The following is a 19287-nucleotide window of genomic DNA, read 5'->3' on the forward strand; positions in this document are numbered from 1 at the left end:
AAAGGGTAAAAATTCATTTAAAGGACAGCAAATAGACCAATGTGATTGAAGAGGGAGAGAAGGTGAGCTTGAAAAGGCAGTTATTGTCTGAATTGCATCCTGTAGACGCTGACCGGTCAAATTTTTGAGCAGGTGACTGTCATGTTTTAAGCAATGTTAAGAGGAGGTAAGTCTTGCAATATGATGTGAGTGGGAGAGAGGATAGAACGAGAACCTTTGGTAGGTGGTCTCTTTGTGAATCAGTGGCTAGTGGGCAGTGTGCAGGAGAGGAACAGCAGTGGGAAGATTAAAGAAGGAAGGTCATTATGGGAGTAGGAGATGACTGACCTTTATAGAGTTTTATAAGGCCAGGATGAGAAACATTCTTAACAAAAAAAAGGGAACTAATATATATTGAGGGTCCCCAGAGTACTAGGCATGAGGTGAGGTTTTACATATCTGACTTCATCTGGTAATAGATCAGTTATTAGAACTAGGAAGCTGGTTTGCACACTAACTGGCTGGATTCTCTTTTTTCTCTCTTTTTAAAAACATGTTGAGTTAGTGCTTATGAAGGGAAATCTAGGGGGAAATATCAGTCACTGATCTGCAAATCAGTGGGCGGTTGGAGACTTCCCTGAGGAAGCTATAGACTCTGGCTTTTCAGCTACAGAAATCTTAAACACCATTTGGGCAAAGGTATGATATATATATTGTTTCTTTTTTAAAAGATTTTATACGATGTGGGAAAATTTATATCTATATCTATATATATAATAAGAATTTATAAAACTCATGCTGTATCACTGGAGGAGTTTTCATCCATAAGACACACACACATAGACACCTCCCCCACCCCCAAACTTGTTAAGGAGTTTAGGCAGTAAGTGCATATTCTTATGGGCGGGACCATTGAGCAAGTCAAATTAATGGCGAGGAGATGGAGGTAGAGATACATACCGTAGATATTTGGATGATAATTGAAACCAGGGATGATTTTGATGTAATTTTCAACTAATTAGGCCAAAGAAAAAGTTTTATTTTAACAGATGAAGATGGGAAGAATGTAGTCCACTTGAGATGGAATAAAACCTCCAATAAAAGGCTCTTAATAGAAATGTGAAAGGGATTGTTTTCTAGAGGAAGAATCTAATTTTGACTTTAAATTATTCAATAATTATTTATAATATTAATATTATAAATATAAATTATTTATAAATTATTAATACAAATTATCAATAATTATTAAATTATTCAACTTTTGATATATTCTATATATGTTTTTAATTTGATGTGTAACTTTCATTTATTCAGAATTTAAAATTCTAATCTTAGGGAATGTTATCTGGAGTTATTTTTGTACATATTTCAGATATTAAAATGTGAATTATATTCAAATGTCTGACCTTTAAAAAAGGATACAAGATTTACTCTTTCATTTCTTTCCTTTTAAAAGGCAGCTTGAAATAGTGGAAAGAGGAAGATTCTGAAATCAGTCAGTACTGGCCCTCTTTCTGATTCTAACACTTCTAACCTGGAGCAAGCTATGCAACTGCACTGAGCCTCAGCTCCATGAATATTAAATGACATTAAAAACCAGAAAGTGCTATATATGCATATATTTGACATTATATAAACCTTCCCTAGATGAAATGTATTGTAACCAGAAATCAAAATTCAGGAATAGGTGCACTATGTTGGACTGATTATCTTTCTCCTGAGTAATTTATTATCTGTTTCCTTTGCTTTGGATTTCTTCGTGAAGAAACAGTGTACTTAAAAGAATAAAGATATGTTTGTTTTGCAGATTAACGAGAATTTTGGTTCAGTGCCACAAATATTTGTTGAGAGCTTATGGTATGGCAAGCATTGTAACAGGCGTAGGAGACAGGGAGGTAACAGGATCCAAATTTGGCCTTGGAGAGCTTCCTGTGCAGAGGTGGGGACAAAGGAACACTTTGACTATAGTTGGATATCTGAGGCCTGCTCAGAATCTACCAGGGAAGGAAGATTGATCCTAAGCCTTTTAGCTACACCTGTGCATATCTTGAAGAATGACTAGCAAGTTGTCAGGTAAAGAAGAGTGCCAAGTGTGTCTTAATGACGGGGGCATGTTCAGGTTTTGTGGGGCTTGAAACTTAAATGAGGGCCCTTTTAAGAAAAATATGACAAAATGACAATATAAAATTTGGTGAAAAAGAGTATGTATTTGGAATGAGAAAAGAATCATAAAATAATTATTGGAGACTCAGGTCTCTTCCTTCTGAGTTCTCTCTAGGTGTTCAAGCAGAGATGCTTACATAAAAAACCTTAGAAATGCTTCCTAATAGCAGTCAGGCTGGGTCTTCCCCCGCTAAGAAATGCTACAACTTCAGCAACAACCAGCTGTTATGCAGGCCTCTGCAAGTGAGGGGGCCCTAGGCTTCCGTTTCACTGGTTCATGGCAAATTTACATCTACCTGATTTAATGAATTCTTCGAAAGTATTTTTTAAAAGCTCATGTTTATTAGCCAGAAGCATCATTAAGTATGGAATTCTGAACAGGTAAGTGAGATTTATGGGGAAGTGGTTAGGGCTATAACATTTAAAAATAGCTTATTGGTTTTCAGGCCTTTTATTTAATAGAGAACAGAATCATTCAAACGTTTCTTAAGAAATGTTAAATTGTCAGCCTGCATCTGAAATATTGTGGTTACCTTAATCAGGATGGTTAAGCTTTCTCATGTATTTATTTACTTATTTTTCATTTTAGCCCAAGGTCGTTGTTACAGCATCGTTTGGCATTGAACCTGGAAGGAAGGTAGAATACATACCACTTCTAGAAGAAGCTCTGAGAATAGGACAACACAAGCCAGATAAAGTTCTCATTTATAATCGTCCAAATATGGTAATCAGAATATTGAATTTGGTCCTTGCTTATGGTGATGTGCTAAGGATGCCTCTTTTTGACCATTTGAAAGGAACACTTGATCTATAAACTGTTGAATATACAATACTTCAGGAATGTCACTATTTTTGGCAAAAAAGAATGATATTTTCTGTCATTATAAAAAATGAGCTTAAAACAAAAAGATTGGAACATAGGAGTATCTGTAATATTAATGAATTAGAATGAATGTGTAGTCTATTGTGGTGTCCTTTATTAATTTACATTATAACTATAATAATAATACAGTTGACCCAATGCGGGGGTTAGGGACAATGGCCCACTGGGCAGTTGAAAATCTGCTTATAACTTTTGACTCCCCCATAAACTTACCTAATAGCCTATTGTTGACTGGAAGCCTTACCAATAACATAACCAGTTGATTAGCACGTTTTATGTATTATATACTATATTCTCTTACAATAGAGTAAGCTAGAGAAAAGAAAATGTTATTAAAAAAATCATAAGGAAGAGAAAGTAGATTTATAACTATATTTACTTATACCATAAGTTTATGTCATCTGTTTACAAGCTGAATTGTCTATCAGTACCTGCATCAATATTGGCTTATATGATACAAAACACTGTAGATGTTCTACGTATTACAACACTAAACATCAAAAATGAAAAGATAATGTGAAAAAGAAATTCACAGAAAAGACAATGTGAAAAAGAAATATTTAGGTGTAATGATTCATGCATTGATAAAGAAGAAGCAGCAATATGATTGCTTCATGGTAGCCCAGCCTACACACTAATGAGTGAATAATTATACAGTTTTTATGGCATATGGCATTACAGTAATATTCATACTACAGTATTAGTGGTGGTAAACTTACTTTCACTGAGGAACTTACTTTCACAAGTCTTGCCTTGTGCCTACTAACAAGTTCGCCAACTGTAAACTTCCTGATGTGTCATCTTGAGCTTAGTCAACATTTCATAAAATAACTAGATATGTACTGGATCATAACTAGAATTAAATAGCTATAACTCCCCACTAGAGTAATTTTTCCATAAGCCACTTCTTTTTTCTTCATCTATCTGGCTTATTTCATTGGCACCATTTTTAAAGAGGTCTGTCTAACTTAAGATTTGTCTGTCTAATTCATGGCTCTATTATTATAAAGTTTATAACACTAGAGCTTGGTTCTAGGAACATAAAAGAAAACAAACATTTCTACCATATTAGTCAATAACGTAGATGGAGGAAAACTTGGATAGCTTTTTGTGTATGTCTCATACTCTTATTAACTTCAAAACTGATTTTTGTTCTTGAAAAAGCAGAAGTAGATTACTCCTCCACCCCTGAAAGTTATTTAATATTCTCTCATTTGGAAAAATGGCCGCAGTATTACTCTTAAATGGCCCTGTATAAAGAGAAATTTTATTGGGTTAGTTGAGATTTCATTGTGAAGACAGTAGTTCCAAAGTAAAAGAAATAAGTTGTGAAAAATAGAAGTTAGGTCCATCCACGTCTCTACAAATGACCCAATTTCTTTCCTTTTTATGTCTGAGTAATATTCCATTGTATATATGTACCACATCTTCTTTATCCATTCATCTGTCAATGGACATTTAGGTTGCTTCCATGTCCTGGCTATTGTAAATAGTGCTTCAGTGAATATTGGGGTGCATGGATGGACCTAAAGTCTGTCATACAGAGTAAGTCAGAAAGAGAAAAATATTGTATATCAACACATATATGTGCAATCTAGAAAAATGGTACAGATGAACCTATTTGCAGGGCAGGAATAGAGACACAGAGGTAGAGAATGGACATGTGGACACGGGGCGGGGGAAGGGGGAGTGAGATGAATTGGGAGATTGGGAATGACATATATACACTAACATGTATAAAACAGATAGCTAGTGAGAACCTGCTGTATAGTGCAGGGAGCTCAGCTTGGTGCTCTGTGGTGACCTAGATGGGTGGGATGGGGGGATGGATTGGAGGGAGGTCCAAGAGGGAGGGGATATATATATACATATAGCTGAGTCACTTCTTTGTACAGCAGAAACTAACACAACATTGTAAAGCAACTATACCCCAATTAAGAAAAATAAAGTGTGTGTTTCAGGTCAAAAAGAAAATAGAAGTTAGCTTATAAAGGTGTTAGTGTACATGCATTTATAGAAGCATGAACCTCTGTTAGTTAAGCTCTGACTGTTGATGAAATCATGCCTGCATCATACTGAATTTCTTAAGGATATCTCTAGGTTTGAATAAAACATTTTCTGTTGTAAGTTTAGTTGAAGCCAACATCAAACTGTTGGATTTTGTTATGAACATTTATCTTAACTCGTGACCCTGAAATACTGAGTCATAAATCTGATATTTAGTGCTCTATAGGCCTGGATTTCAGTCAGATGCTCAGACTAATGTAGATTTAGCTACTCTCCAGTGTTCTCCTGATTTAATCTCCTTTGTTCAGTGCATATTCCTATATTTTTGCTTTGTAGGAGCCAGTTCCTTTGGCGCCAGGTCGTGACCTTGATTGGGATGAAGAGATGGCAAAAGCACAGTCACATGATTGTGTTCCTGTCCTTTCCGAACATCCGCTGTATATTCTTTACACATCTGGAACAACGGGGTTGCCAAAGGTATGCACTATCTTAGGGATAATTATAGTGGCAGATTGTTTTGCACTGCGAATATTTGACTACTGACTGAAAGTACTTTATATCTTAAAGACATATTGTGTCTAAATATATAAAAATATTCATTATGTTTAATATCAAATGCTTTGTCCTTATTTCTTTCAGAATCTTCACAATTATCAGCAATATTCAATTGCTTTAGTAAGCTGTTAAAATTAATATATATTTGATTGAATATCAGTTGGTTTAATAAAATTTTATAAAATATATCTTAAATGAAATATTTTTATTTTTTAACTTGAGGCATAACCTTCATACAGTATGAAAACTGATTTTTGATTTAGAGGAATTCAATTTATCGTTAAAAATGCAACTTTGAGAATTGGCCTAGACGGTCTGAACAACAGGGAATTTATCCAGGGGATTGAACTATTTGATTTGCAGCACTGAAGACGCTCAGGGGTTTTTTAAGTCTTTTACCCTGAAAGGTGTTTTCACAAAACAAAGTCAAAAGTGTCAATAATCCTGAATGTGTCAGATACCAAACAAATACCACTTTTGCCTAGTATCTCTAAATAATACTGTTTTTTCATATAAATTCATAAAGACTTGTGATATCATCTTCCTACTAATCTTCATTAAGGAGTTCAATATTCATTGAATCATAGAATGTTAGCAGGCAAAGGGACTTTTACAGTCACTTGAATCCTATAGGGCATTGGCCTCTTTATTGATATCGGACCTCTGTAGCATCAGAATTCTGAAAAATTACCTGCTAACACTCTTAAAATTGTGATTATGTTAGTTTAGATGTAAATAAAGGAAAATTAAGACTTAAGACGTTTTATATAAAATTCACTTGCTTGTGAAAAAGAGAACGCTTGGTAGAGGGATATATTTTCTCGGAGTACAGAGACCATGTTTTATTACATTTTGGTCTACCATCGTGTTTTATATGTAGTTGGTATTCAAATTTTTGTTGAGTGCATAAATAAATTAATGCATATACATGAAGATATTTGTGTTGTTGTAAAATCAAAGCCCTATGATTATTTTAAGAACTCTGGTCATCTGAAAAATAAATATTTCTTATATTGCAGACTCTAAGATATGTTTGTATAAGCAGTCCAAAGGATCTGCTGGATGCAATTCTTACCCTTCACTTTTTGCAATCCTGCATTATGCACATAGAGTCCAAATGAACGTTTGGCTGTAAAATAAAAGGGGACTCAGCAAGTTATAATCTAATATAAAAGTATCAGCATGAGATGAAACCACTGACCCTGAAAACATAGTATAACCTAACCAAATAAAGAAAATCAATTTAGCTCCTTAAAAGCCTGAAGGAATCTTATAAAAACTTTTCTGTCACCTCAAGACTTTAAATCACTGAAACTCACTGTGGCCTGGAGGGGGATCCTTATGAGAGGGCCGAAGAAGAGCTTGTCATCAACTCAAAGCTGACTCAGCTAGTGTAGTAGAAATAAAATAAAAGTAATATACAGGGCATTAAATCTGAAAAGTGGTGGTTCCAGATAAGGAAGAAACCTAGCTATTCCAGGTTTTCTCTGGGTCAAGGAGTTCTTTGTGGGATTCCTAGATGCCCAAACTGAAGATTGTTTGATGTTTTAATCATCCTCATTTTCCTTGTAATGTACCATCCTGAAGATAATCTATTTCTATAGATTGGAGAAGGATTTAATTGTTTGGAGATTTCTATTCACATTGAATTTAGCTCTATTCAGTATGCATTATTGAGTGTTCATTAGGTGCTAAAAGAGATAAAAATATGAGTAAACCACAGCCCCTTCAGCATAGTGGGATTGCATATATATCAACACAGATAATGTAAGATAGTCTGTGATCCTTGCCCTAAGAGGGCAACCCTACTTCTTGCTTTCTTGAAGAAAAGATGAGATTGGATGGTGTCTGAAAGATTAAATTCCATTAATGCAACAAAGATTACTGAGCACCCAAGTATATATCTGTCTTTTAGAAGTTTACATTCTATGGCTAGACACAGGAAGTAAACAAAGAACTATACAATCTGTGATGTGTTATGAAGAAAAATAAAGCAGGATAGGGTGATAGAAAGAGTGGGAGTGCTGTTTTATCAGGGAGATGTCAGGGAAAGCACTTGACAGGGTGACTTTTTTTTTTTTTTTGCGGTACGCGGGCCTCTCACTGTTGTGGCCTCTCCCATTGCGGAGCACAGGCTCCGGACGCGCAGGCTCAGCGGCCATGGCTCATGGGCCCAGCCGCTCCGCGGCATGTGGGATCTTCCCGGACCGGGGCACGAACCCGTGTCACCTGCATCGGCAGGCGGACTCTCAACCACTGCGCCACCAGGGAAACCCGACAGGGTGACATTTGAAAGATGAATAGAACTTCTTCATCAGGTGACATAATACGGAGGAGGGCATGCCAGGTAGATTGGGTCGACATAAGCAAAGGCAGGAGTGTGTAAGGAAGGTTCCAGGATGGCTAGTGCATTTGGTGCAGATAAAGAAGAGAAATGGCCAGATATATAGGCAGGGGCCAATTGCTTAAAATTGAGCCAAGAAATTTAGTTTATATACTGTATGTAAGGAATGGAGAGCACTAATGCTTCTTAAGAAAAAATATGAAGGAAGGTAACCCTTGCAACATTTTGTTGAGAAGATAGGCAAATACACATAATGGAAACTAGGAGATTGGTTTTCCAGGCTGTGTTTAGTTTAGGACCTTACTTAGGACAGCAAACTTATTAGGGAACAATCAGATTCGGTTCAAGGATAAGAGTAAGGCAGAGGAGGAGTCCAAGACCTTGAACCTGAGAACATAGAAGGGTGGTTTCGAACATTTACTAAAGTATAAACAAAGGAAAATGGTTTGGGGCTGAGAAAACTGGGAGGTTTTGGACATATTGAGTATGATGTATCCTTGGGACATTAACATGGAGATGCCCAGCCAGTAGCTGGAAGTGAAAGTCTGGGTCCAAGAATACATCTGGATTTGCAGATAGACCCTTGGAACGTCATTGGTTGTAGAGGAATGGTGTTTAAATCATGGTAACGGGTAGGTTTTAACAGAGTAGGACATGCAGAATGGCAAGACAAAGTAGTTGTTTCTCAAGGTCTTTCAGAAACATTTCCTTTAACCCTCCAGTGGACTTTAGAATTTCAATTGCATTGAAATTATATGTTGCCAACAAATATTTATGCCACTTATTTTATTCTACTTTTTAATATATTACTTTTTATTTACTTATTTTCATAACATTGCATGTTCTCTGAGGTCTTAGAATATATTTCATACATCTTTGAATCCACTCTGGCACTAACCTTAGAATGGGGCCATGGTAGATCATCAGAATATTTGTTAAATAATCTACTTTTCCAGTTAGCTCCCAGATGCCTTTTTTTTAAATTAAAATATAGCTGATTTACAATATTGTATTAGTTTCAGGTGTACAGCAAAGTGTTTCAGCTTTATATATATATATATATGTACATGTATATATTCAGTTATGTAGATATATATTCTTTTTTTAGATTCTTTTCCATTATAGGTTATTACAAGATATTGAGTATCCAGATGCCTCTTTATTCATAAGATTCTCACTTCATTTTTGGTAGACATAATCAGAATTAATAGGATCTGAATTTTTAATATTGTGATTCCCAGAATAGAAGTACAGGAAAGATGAGCACACAAGCATTTAAATATAAATTTCATGTCATCATATAATTTGTTTTCTTGATCTTTGATCTTCATGAGGAAAAATAATGTTGTGAGCCCATAAAAATATGCTGCTTAAAAATGCTCATTTCTAAAAAAAAAAAGAAAAGCTCATTTCTCATAGGCACATATAAGACACACACAATGCAGTCTGTTTTTTGGTTAGAATTTTCAGATATATCTAGGGCATATTTGCGTCTCTGCATCTGCCAACCCTGGATTTGTCAGGTTGTTATATGACAGGTTAATCTGTTAGCTGCTGCACATATTCTAGCAACCACAGCTGAGCTGCTTTGCATACATTTCTGTCCTGTTGTACACTTTTATCCTGTTTGGTTTAGGTACCTATATTCAAGTTACTTCAAGGAACTACACAATAGAAGAATCCCTCATCTGGATGGGGTGTCGTTTTGGGAGTGGGAGATTTAGTGATGGTCATATTTATCTTCTTCCGGCTTACTGTCATGGAGGTATGGAGATAACCAAAAAAAAAAAAAAAAAAAATTAGTGCCAAAGGAGCACAGGGGAAAAGAAACCAAAAGCAAAGAATTAGAAAAGAAGGCATGACAGGAAAGTGGTAGATAAGTCCTTTGTCCTGATGTGAATTTATATAATTTATGTTAACTTTTATTCCTACGTGTTAGGTGACTTATTCATATTCTATACTGTAGAAAAAAGTAAGAGAAAGTCAAATAAAAAAACCTGTGAACTTTTTTTTTTTAATCTGTGGTACAATTCTTGCAGTTAAAATGCTGAATTTGCTACACCTTTGCCCCTTATCTCACAGTTGCTCAGACCAATAAAAAATTATACTGCTGCTAAAGTATCCTCCATAGAGGCAGCTTCAGAGTCATTGTCTTGTCTACAGCAAGAGATTTTATGTTTGATGAAATATACCAAATGGAATCATTCCATTTCTACTAATATGATTCATTAAATTCTGAAGGTTTCAAGGGTTTCTCTTGAACAAAGAAGAATGTTTTTAAAAAATTATAGTTTTCATACATGTGCTTATTCATTTAACTGTTAACTCTTTTAATCAGTCAGAAAATGTATTAACTGCCTATTCTATGCTGAAGACACAAAAGCATTCTTATGGTGCCCAGAGTGGTGGAGGAGACTTAGCAGTATGTGCATGTTGTTAGTGCTCAGAGGCTTAGAGAAGTTTGCAGGCCTTAGGGCCATGAAAGGGTAGGGAGAGGCTTTTAACACAAACCTAGTGGATTTGGATGGCTTCCAGAAGAGGTGACACTTTCACAGTGTTGTTAAGTACTTGTGTGATCAAGTAGGAGCTAACCAGGTTCAGAAAAGGGGTGAGGGTCCATTCTAGGAAGAGGGGATATCACCTGTAAAACCACTATGAGAGCAAGAGTATTGTTGGTTTGTTGGAGTTTTTAAGTAAGAAGAACCATACCTCATACTTTTCAACTCACTGACTCCAACTGTTCTTTGGTGAGATTTCTTTTCTTCAGGTAATATTTTTGTTTCCTCATTCTTCTTGTTTTGTTTTTACTTAATTTGCCAGACTGAATTGAAATGTATATATCAACATACATACAAAGCATAGGCATATACACGTGTACATATAGACATATATGCATATGTATTTACATATGTATGTGTGAATTAATATCTATTTTATGTATGTAAATATGTATATTTGTCTTGTACAGGTCTTTACTACAGAGTAGGGTGATAGAGGGGCTCAACTTAGGAAGTATGAGGTTTTGTCGGTTACTCTATCTAGACTTCTCTTACCTGAATAGTTTGAGATCTGCCATTCAGATTTTTATAGATCTATTAAAAAACATTTTAAAGACTCGCAAACTCTTAATCTTACCACACATCTCAAACTTCCTTTCTCTTCTACTACAACTGATGTTATTTCAACTGTATTTTTTTTTTTAATTTTGGCAACCAAACAGTACACATTTGATACAGACATGTTTTCTGTTTTCTGTTAATGGCCCCATTTATAATATTTTGTGGCTTTCCTTGTCTTCAAAGGCAGCTCATTAAACTGGAAATCATAAAGAACCATCTGTGATAACTGCCGTCCCATTCCTGATTGATGAATAATCAGCCTTTAGTTTCACTCGTATGGACTGAATTTTTAAAATACCCATATACATTAAAAGTGTTTTGTTTAAAGAGCACCTATCTATTCTGAGATAGAATTCACTTTCATGTCTTTATTAGGGACATGGAGTGTTAGTCCCACCTGGATATTTTTCAAGTTCTCCAGAAGACTTGAAGTATTATGGCTGATCCTACAAAAACTAGAACAGTGTATTGGCAGGTTGCGGGGACTTTTCTGAAAATATATTAGATCATCTATCTTTATTTTGAAGGTAGATAGGGTATAAATACATAAAGTAACATATTCAAAAGAGTGAAATGCAGCATGCTTGTGTTTTAGGGGTAAGCACTGATGTTGAATATTTATATCTCATACTCAAGATTTCAAATATACTTTAAAATACCATTTTTTGTTTCTGATTAATTTTGCATACTAGAGTATAATAATTTGTAGGTTTTTCTGAGCATGGTTTATGTATTTTCGGAGGCTGAACAGGGTTTATCTTTTGCATTTTAATTATCATTACCTGGAAAATATGATTACAAACAATAAATGCTTTATCATCTTAATGTTAGTCACATATTAATATTATAATAAAGAAACTCTCTTTTTAAAACTAATCTTTCAGTTTTTTTACTCTTGAACGTCTTATAAAAGATCTACATGGAGAATATGAAATTATGCAGTTTTATTTTCTACGCCATACCAAATACCCAGTAAATTGAAAACTGTCATCTGATATTTCATATTGATAATCTATATTAATGAAAAAAAAAGATGTCTGAAGAAAATTTTTATACTCATTTTTTAAAAAAATAAAAATAAGTGGATATCAAAGACCAATTATAAACAGACATGACTTTTCTGTCTCCTGTAGCTCCACTTTAGTTGTTTTTAATGAGAATGTTCAATGATAACCTCTAAATTTTTAACATTTCTGCCTTTTGTGTGGTATTAGCACAGGGAAAACTTTAAAAAAAAAAACAGTAATTGCTAGAATTAAGGAAATAATTCTGTTAGGAGGACAGTAAATTCTAACCTGTATAATTTTATATACTTTTTCATGCATGGTCTCATTTTTAAGTCTAACTTTTTGGGGTCAAATGGATTTAGGTAGCCACCATTTTACAGACAAAGCAACATTGGTAAATAACCTTTAAAGAAGGGTTCACTTGAGAGGCAAACAGAAATTTGATAACCTATCCTTTAAAATATCTTCTAAGTTTTACAAATGAATTACTACTCATTTATTTTCTCCTTAGCCTTTTATTCCTTTCTGTAACTTCCAGTTGATGAATCTTACCCTCATTTAATATAAAAATTTACCCATTTATAATGATATTTAGAATTATTTATAAATATGACCTCTAAATGCAGGGACAGGCAGGTGAAGAGAAATTCTAAAACATCTTAAGTGAAATCATGACTGACATTAATTATCAAAGAATATGGATAGCATATTGTCTATGAAAAAACTTCACATTTTATCCTCTACCAAACGAATAAAAAGTTTTAGAGAAGAGTGTTTGCAAGTTGATTAATATCAAATTCATCAAGGTATTGAACTATAGGAAAAGACCTTCTCAATAGGACAAACAAATTAGCAAAATGCGTGGAAGACCATACAGCATATACTCGGTAAAGAGCTGCTCAGTTTACGTGGGAAAATGCATGTGTGAAATTTACTGACAGGGGCTTAGGATTTCTAATACTCCCAAGGTGATCAAGAGAGCCAACTGCATGCTAACCATGTCATACAACCTAGAAAGTACCCATCAAATGCCAACAAAGTTGCCTGTGATGTTTGCCAAGAGACCAGATAAAATGTATTCCACAGCTTGGTACCTATGTTTTATTAGTGGTACCTGAGGAGAGCAGCAATTTTAGTAACAAACAGAAAGTCAATTTCTTTTTCATTTCCTGATTCATGTATGTGTGTTACAGTTACAGAACTGTGCCAAAAAATGTTCAACTAGTAGCACGTTCGTTAATTAGGACCATGTGTGCCCTTTCAGGTAAAATAATTATCTTCTTCACAAAGCAATTCTAGTTGCTCTACTGAGAGGTGCTTGAAAATACTTGTGAGTGAAATATAACATATTTCTTAGCAAGCATTCACCTTCTTGCTCTGAATATTCACATCATTAAGTCTTTTTGAGCCAATGATGATTAATGTTTATAGTGAAGCAATAAATGAAATTAATTATTAAATTTACTATCAGTTATTATTTATGATAACTCTTATGCTCAGTTTTCAAAAATTAATCTTGTATTAACATTGAATATGTTCACTGTCAAGGATAGCTGCTAGAAACTATAGTACCGTGGTGTAACAATCCCTACTTTTGCCCAAATGTAATGTAAGGAAAATCTGTCAGCCTTAGATCCAACTCATCAGGATTGATTCCTCAGAGTTTGAGAATTCATCACTAAAGAACTGCTCAGCTCTGATACTGTGGTAGTGTGACCACAAGGGTAGCATTGTATGAAGGATCCAGTTAGAATATGACTCTTTCCTCTAAGCATCCTGTTATTTTTTAATAATATTAAGGAATAAACATCCTTATAGTAGTCTGTTTCTTAGGCACACAGCTACCTTTGACATTTCTGTGCACTTAATTTTGAGAGTTTCCATTTTTGTTCCGGAAATATGTGTGAAAATGTAGTTGTTGAAAATTTCATGCTAAGTCTTTGTTTTTTTTTTTTTTTTTTTTTTGGCCGTGCACAGCGTGCAGGGTCTTAGTTCCCCGACCAGGGATCGAACCCATGCCCCCCCACGGTGGAAGTGCAGAGTCCTAACCACTGGACTGCCAGGGAATTCCCTGTAATGTTGATAATTTATGTTACCACTGTAAATTTTTTTTATTGCATGTGATTCCATGAAATCATGTTTTCTTTAGAAGGTTCAGAATGGTCTGTGAGAATGGATTCTACAAATGGACTAATATGGACAAATTATTCTGTTTTTATTATTGGAGGAGCCAAAGAAATAGTGATTCAGATATAATTATATGAAAGCCAAAGTTATTTATAGCTTATAGAATATGAAATACTCTAAACAGGAACTTTTTTTAAGTGGACAGTATGAAGAGGGAGAATCTTTTAACACACTGTCTATTGATTTTAATTTCACCTTTTCTCTTCTTTAGGGTGTGGTGAGGCCCACTGGAGGATATGCTGTAATGCTTAACTGGTCAATGTCTTCTATATATGGACTTAAACCTGGAGAGGTAATCATGGTTTTAAATTCACATTACATGACATTTCTCTGGTTAAGATATATGCATTTTATTATCTTCTTTTTGTTTAGGTGTGGTGGGCAGCTTCTGACTTAGGCTGGGTTGTCGGACATTCCTATATCTGTTATGGACCTCTTCTACACGGAAACACAACAGTTTTATATGAGGTAATAAAATAAAATTAATACTACATATACATAATATTAATTTTACTAAAAGTTTTAGAGAAGTAGTCCTAAGTAGGAAAAGAAAATTGAATGGGGGCAGGGGACGTTTTTATATCTTCTACCAGTTATTTCATAAGAGAAAGAAATATATATTTAGAAAAAAATAAACAACTATTTAAATTGTGTTGAACAAAGACATAAAAATTATATTCTGAAAAATATACACTAACAAGCTTGATGTCTATCACTTTCTAGAAAATATTACTAGACTGATACTGATTTAGAATCTTAGAAAACAGCCATCATAAAACAAGCAACAGAGATTCACCTCTTTGTGTTCTTATAGGATTAATGGATTTCAAATACGTGGTTTCTTGATTTTAGCTAGACATTTTTGGTAGTTTCTGATGATCGTTATATGTATAAGGGAGAGAGTCATAGACTGATCAGATTCATAGCTGAATAAATGACTGCTTTAGATTCTGTTGCATGGACTAATGTTACCCAGGAATAATATTTTTGTGTGTATATTAGAAAATTCTGCTCTTATGCCTATTCTATTTAATTTTAGCAAATGCCTTATACAAATATTTAAAACACATACCTATCAGATATGTAGGAGATCAAAATTTGAGAGGGACAGCAAAATGGTGGTTTGCTAGATCAGTATACAAATGATCTTGGACTTTTGGGACAAAAAACACAAGATGGGAAAATATGGAAATCTTTACAATCTTATATTTATATTAAAAATAATTGCAAAAATGAAATAAGGGAAACTTGAGTTGGTTGCAGTTTATGTGGTTAAATCCCTGTGTATTATGAGTTCAAACATGAGCGGTTGATAGGATTGTTTTAAAAAAATACTCACCATATGCAATGTTATAATCTTATTTTTTCACACTTGGAAAACTGTGTTCAGTTTAATGAGGAGGAGAAAAAAATCATTAACTTATTAGAAAGAATTTGGATGAAAGGAACCAGGGTGAAAATGTCATACAAGAAAGAGATGAAGGAATTGTGAATGGTTAGTCTGATAAAAATAATATATTTAGTGTGCATATATGTTAAGTATCTTTTGACATTTAAAGAGTTGCCACATGTAAAGGAAGTAGTGTAGTAATTGTAGTAATGTGGAGTTCCAGAGACCTATCTTTTGGAATAATCAGAGAAAATTTAACTGTCCGTTAGTAGAATAGGGAAGTTCTCAAATAGGAGGCTCTCTTTCACTTAAAGTCTGTCAACATCAAGAAAGAAATTTGAAGACGGGAATTTTATATGCAAGGTGTGGATAATAGTATTAGATGATGTCAAAGTTCTTTACAATCTTAAAATTCTTTAACTCAATGATTCTGAAAAAAATTAGAGACTATTCTTGATCTTCATGGAAGTCTTCTAGTCCCAGTCACCATTTAAAGACATGAGTGTTTCTTCATTTTCAGCTGGCTGGTTTTCTGTCTCTGAATGCTCAGAGGTACTAAGGCAGACTTTGACACAAGTATTAAACCATCATGCACTTCTCCACATATTTTATACTATGCCTTTGTCCTTTGTAGACTTAACATGCACTGTGGTGTTTGTAATAATCAAAACATAAAATAATCTTGACACATCTGTCCCATACCAAAATCCTTGCAATAGAATAAATGTTTATTAAAATAATAATTCCCCTTGAAGTAAACAAAATAAGCCTCAACACTGAATACTTATAATGAATTATGAAATTGCTAACATAAAGTGACAAAGCCAAAGGTGCCATTATATTGAAAAGTATTTATATTTATAAGTATTAACCTGCCTTTAGAACTGAAGTACATGTAATTTTTGTGCATTTACCATTGGCCTTTTTTTATTTCTCAAGTTTATTTGAAACATGACTTTAACACCATGCAAGGGGCTCCGTTGTTTGTCTTTATCTTGGAATGATGTGCTTAAGAACATTACAGATGCTCTAAAAGTATTTGTTGTACAAAAGAGTGATCCTTTTTTTAACCTTTTAAACCTTATCTCTGCACTCTGGTTTCTTTCCTGCGACTTGTAAACATCTTCAATTCTCTCTGATCACAAAACAAAGCCTTTTAGACTTTTGCACATTTCTAGCTATCCCATCTTTATATTCTTCTCCACTAAGTTCCTTGAAAAAATACACTTCCCATACTGTGTGAACTTTATATTCTTCCAGTTATTGTTCATCTCACTGAAGTCTGGTTTCTCTCCACATTGCTTTATAAAGCTGCTGTATCAGAGGTCAACAGTGACTTCATAAATGACAAAGTCAAAGGGCCCCCTTCACTTTGATTTTATTTTTTCTCTCAGTGGCATCAACCCTGCTGACTGAAGGTAATTCTCTCTGTTTTCTTGAGCCCCCTGCCCTTTTGCTATTGTCCAGGCTGTTTCTTTTGCCTGGCATGACTTTCCCTCTGTCTTTCCTTATTTGGTTAATTCTACCTATCCTTGTAGACTCTGATTAGATGTAATCATCTCTTGGAAAATTTCCTCATAGTCTTTGGCTGTGCTCGGTTCCCCTTTTGTGGTTCCGTTGCCCCCCCGAGCATATGTCTGTTAGTGAGCTGACCACACTGTCCTGAATTTATACCTAGTAAAGTGTGGGAACCTCAAAAGCCAGTCTCAGCATAGTGCAGAGTACACAGTAAACACTTAATAAATGCTTATAGAACTAAATTGTATGCTACTCCTCTGTTCTCTTTCTACCTCTCTGACAGCTTGTCCTCCTTTTCCTTTCTTGGTTTCTTTTACTTTGATTCTAAACATTGGGGATTAATAGGGTCTTGTTCTTAGCCCTCTTTTCCCATTCTGCTTATATTTCCTGGATAATCTCCATGCAGTTGGATTTGAGTATTACTAATTAAACCAAGGCTCCCAACTCCTCCTTTCTATATCTGACCTTTCTGCTAAGCATCAGCTTATTACTCAGCACCTTCAGACGGCCCAGGCATCCCTTATGCTCAAGACAATGTGAAATGAACTCACTATCTCCTCTCTTCCCTGCAAAGACATTGCTTTCCATATACTCTACAGTGTTGTTAATGTTACCTGCATTCACTCAGTCATCCAAACTAAGAATCAAGAAGTGATTCTAACTTCATTCTCCTTACATATCATAACCTATTGCTCATTACATTCTACTGAATTTACATTTTAGTACCTATCAAAAGTGTCTTCTTGTTTCCATGTCTCCTGCCATATGTTCAAGGCTGATAATTTAGCTAGTATGTTGTTGACTGGTGTGTATTCTATGGTTGGCTTCTGATCTCACTTGTGTGGTGCCTATCCTTTCCAGTTGCATATTTCAGATAGCCACGCTAGAGAATGTTCTAACAAATACTCCTGCCTTCAGATGTCCTTCCAGGCCATCTCTACCCAAACTTCAATTTCTGAGCTCTCCTCACTTACAATTATCTATCTAAAATGCAAAGGCCAAGATTTTTCAAAGGGTTGAGTTCTGCCTCCGGGAAGATAGAGATGATATACTTTTCTCTATTCCTCCCGCTAAGTAGAACTAAACATTTTAGGTGTTATGTCTAAAACAAATGTAAGACTGAAAGGTGGAGAGAAGAAGGAAAACTGTCTTTAGGGACCTTGGGACTCAAGAAACAACATAATGATGAGAACTTGGGTTTTACTTTTCCTTCATATGTCTTAGATTTGTTTCTGAAGAAGCTGGCAATCCAGAAATGCCAACAACTGAAGACCAAAAAACAAAAAAAAAAACCTCCAAAAAGAAAAAAATAAAGCCTGATCTCTCAAGCCAAAGAATTAGGAAGGAGCAGCCTAAGCAAGACTTAAAACTTTTAGATGGCTCTACCCCAGATAAACGCCACAGAAAAATCCATAATCCCACCCCCACCACCAAACAGCAAAGGCTAAGTGGGAAGCTTAGACTTCCAAAATTGTCAGGCTTTAAGGAGGAGCCGTAACCCTCCCTCTTCCCACAGGGTGGTGTCAAAGGAGTTTGACTAGGGAGCCAAGATTTTCATCCCTGTTAGGTTGTAATGAGGACCCCTTGAACTTGCAATGACAGTAGAGACCAAATAAGGAGGCTGGACTTATCTTCCTCACCTATCAGTAATGAGGTACTCCTTCCATTCTCCATTGGGATGGATGGGGTCAGTGGAGGCCTAGTAGAAAGTCAGGACTTTCACCATCAATAATAAGACCACTTGTCTCTTCCCTGTGGTGTCAGTGGACACCACGTTGGGAGCAGTAACAGGGAACTCTCACCTTGTCCAGCCAGGAAGGTGCCATTGGAAGCCTACCGTTAGAACTAGAAGCAACCCAACAGTAATGAAGTGCATCTTCCCAATTGGGTATCAGTGGAGGCCAAATGAGGAACCTGGATTTCTACCCTTACCTCTTCCTTCTTTGCTGGAGTGAAACCTAAGTAAGCCACTTTAAACAAGATTTAAATATGAGTCAGTCTCATAATATAGTACAAAAAAATGACCAGGATTTGATGAAAAGATCATTCCTCATACCAAGAACTAAAACGATCACAAGCTGAATATGAAAAGACAGTTGATAGATACCAATACTGAGATGACAGAGATGTTAGAA

The 19287-nt window shown here is 35.1% G+C and overlaps 1 protein-coding gene across 6 annotated transcripts in view; it reads left to right on the top strand.

Moving 5' to 3' along the window:
• ACSS3 (acyl-CoA synthetase short chain family member 3) overlaps positions 1-19287 on the top strand; it is a 144468-nt gene that overhangs the window by 51975 nt on the left and 73206 nt on the right. For all 6 annotated transcript variants that reach the window (XM_033407181.2, XM_033407180.2, XM_004280618.4 and 3 more), the window contains 4 exons: positions 2732-2866; positions 5369-5509; positions 14456-14536; positions 14617-14712. In XM_033407181.2, the coding sequence (XP_033263072.1) occupies positions 2732-2866; positions 5369-5509; positions 14456-14536; positions 14617-14712 (453 nt within the window). The remainder of the gene's footprint in view (positions 1-2731; positions 2867-5368; positions 5510-14455; positions 14537-14616; positions 14713-19287) is intronic.

Source organism: Orcinus orca, chromosome 11, assembly GCF_937001465.1.
Source record: "Orcinus orca chromosome 11, mOrcOrc1.1, whole genome shotgun sequence".
NCBI classification, from domain to species: domain Eukaryota; kingdom Metazoa; phylum Chordata; class Mammalia; order Artiodactyla; family Delphinidae; genus Orcinus; species Orcinus orca.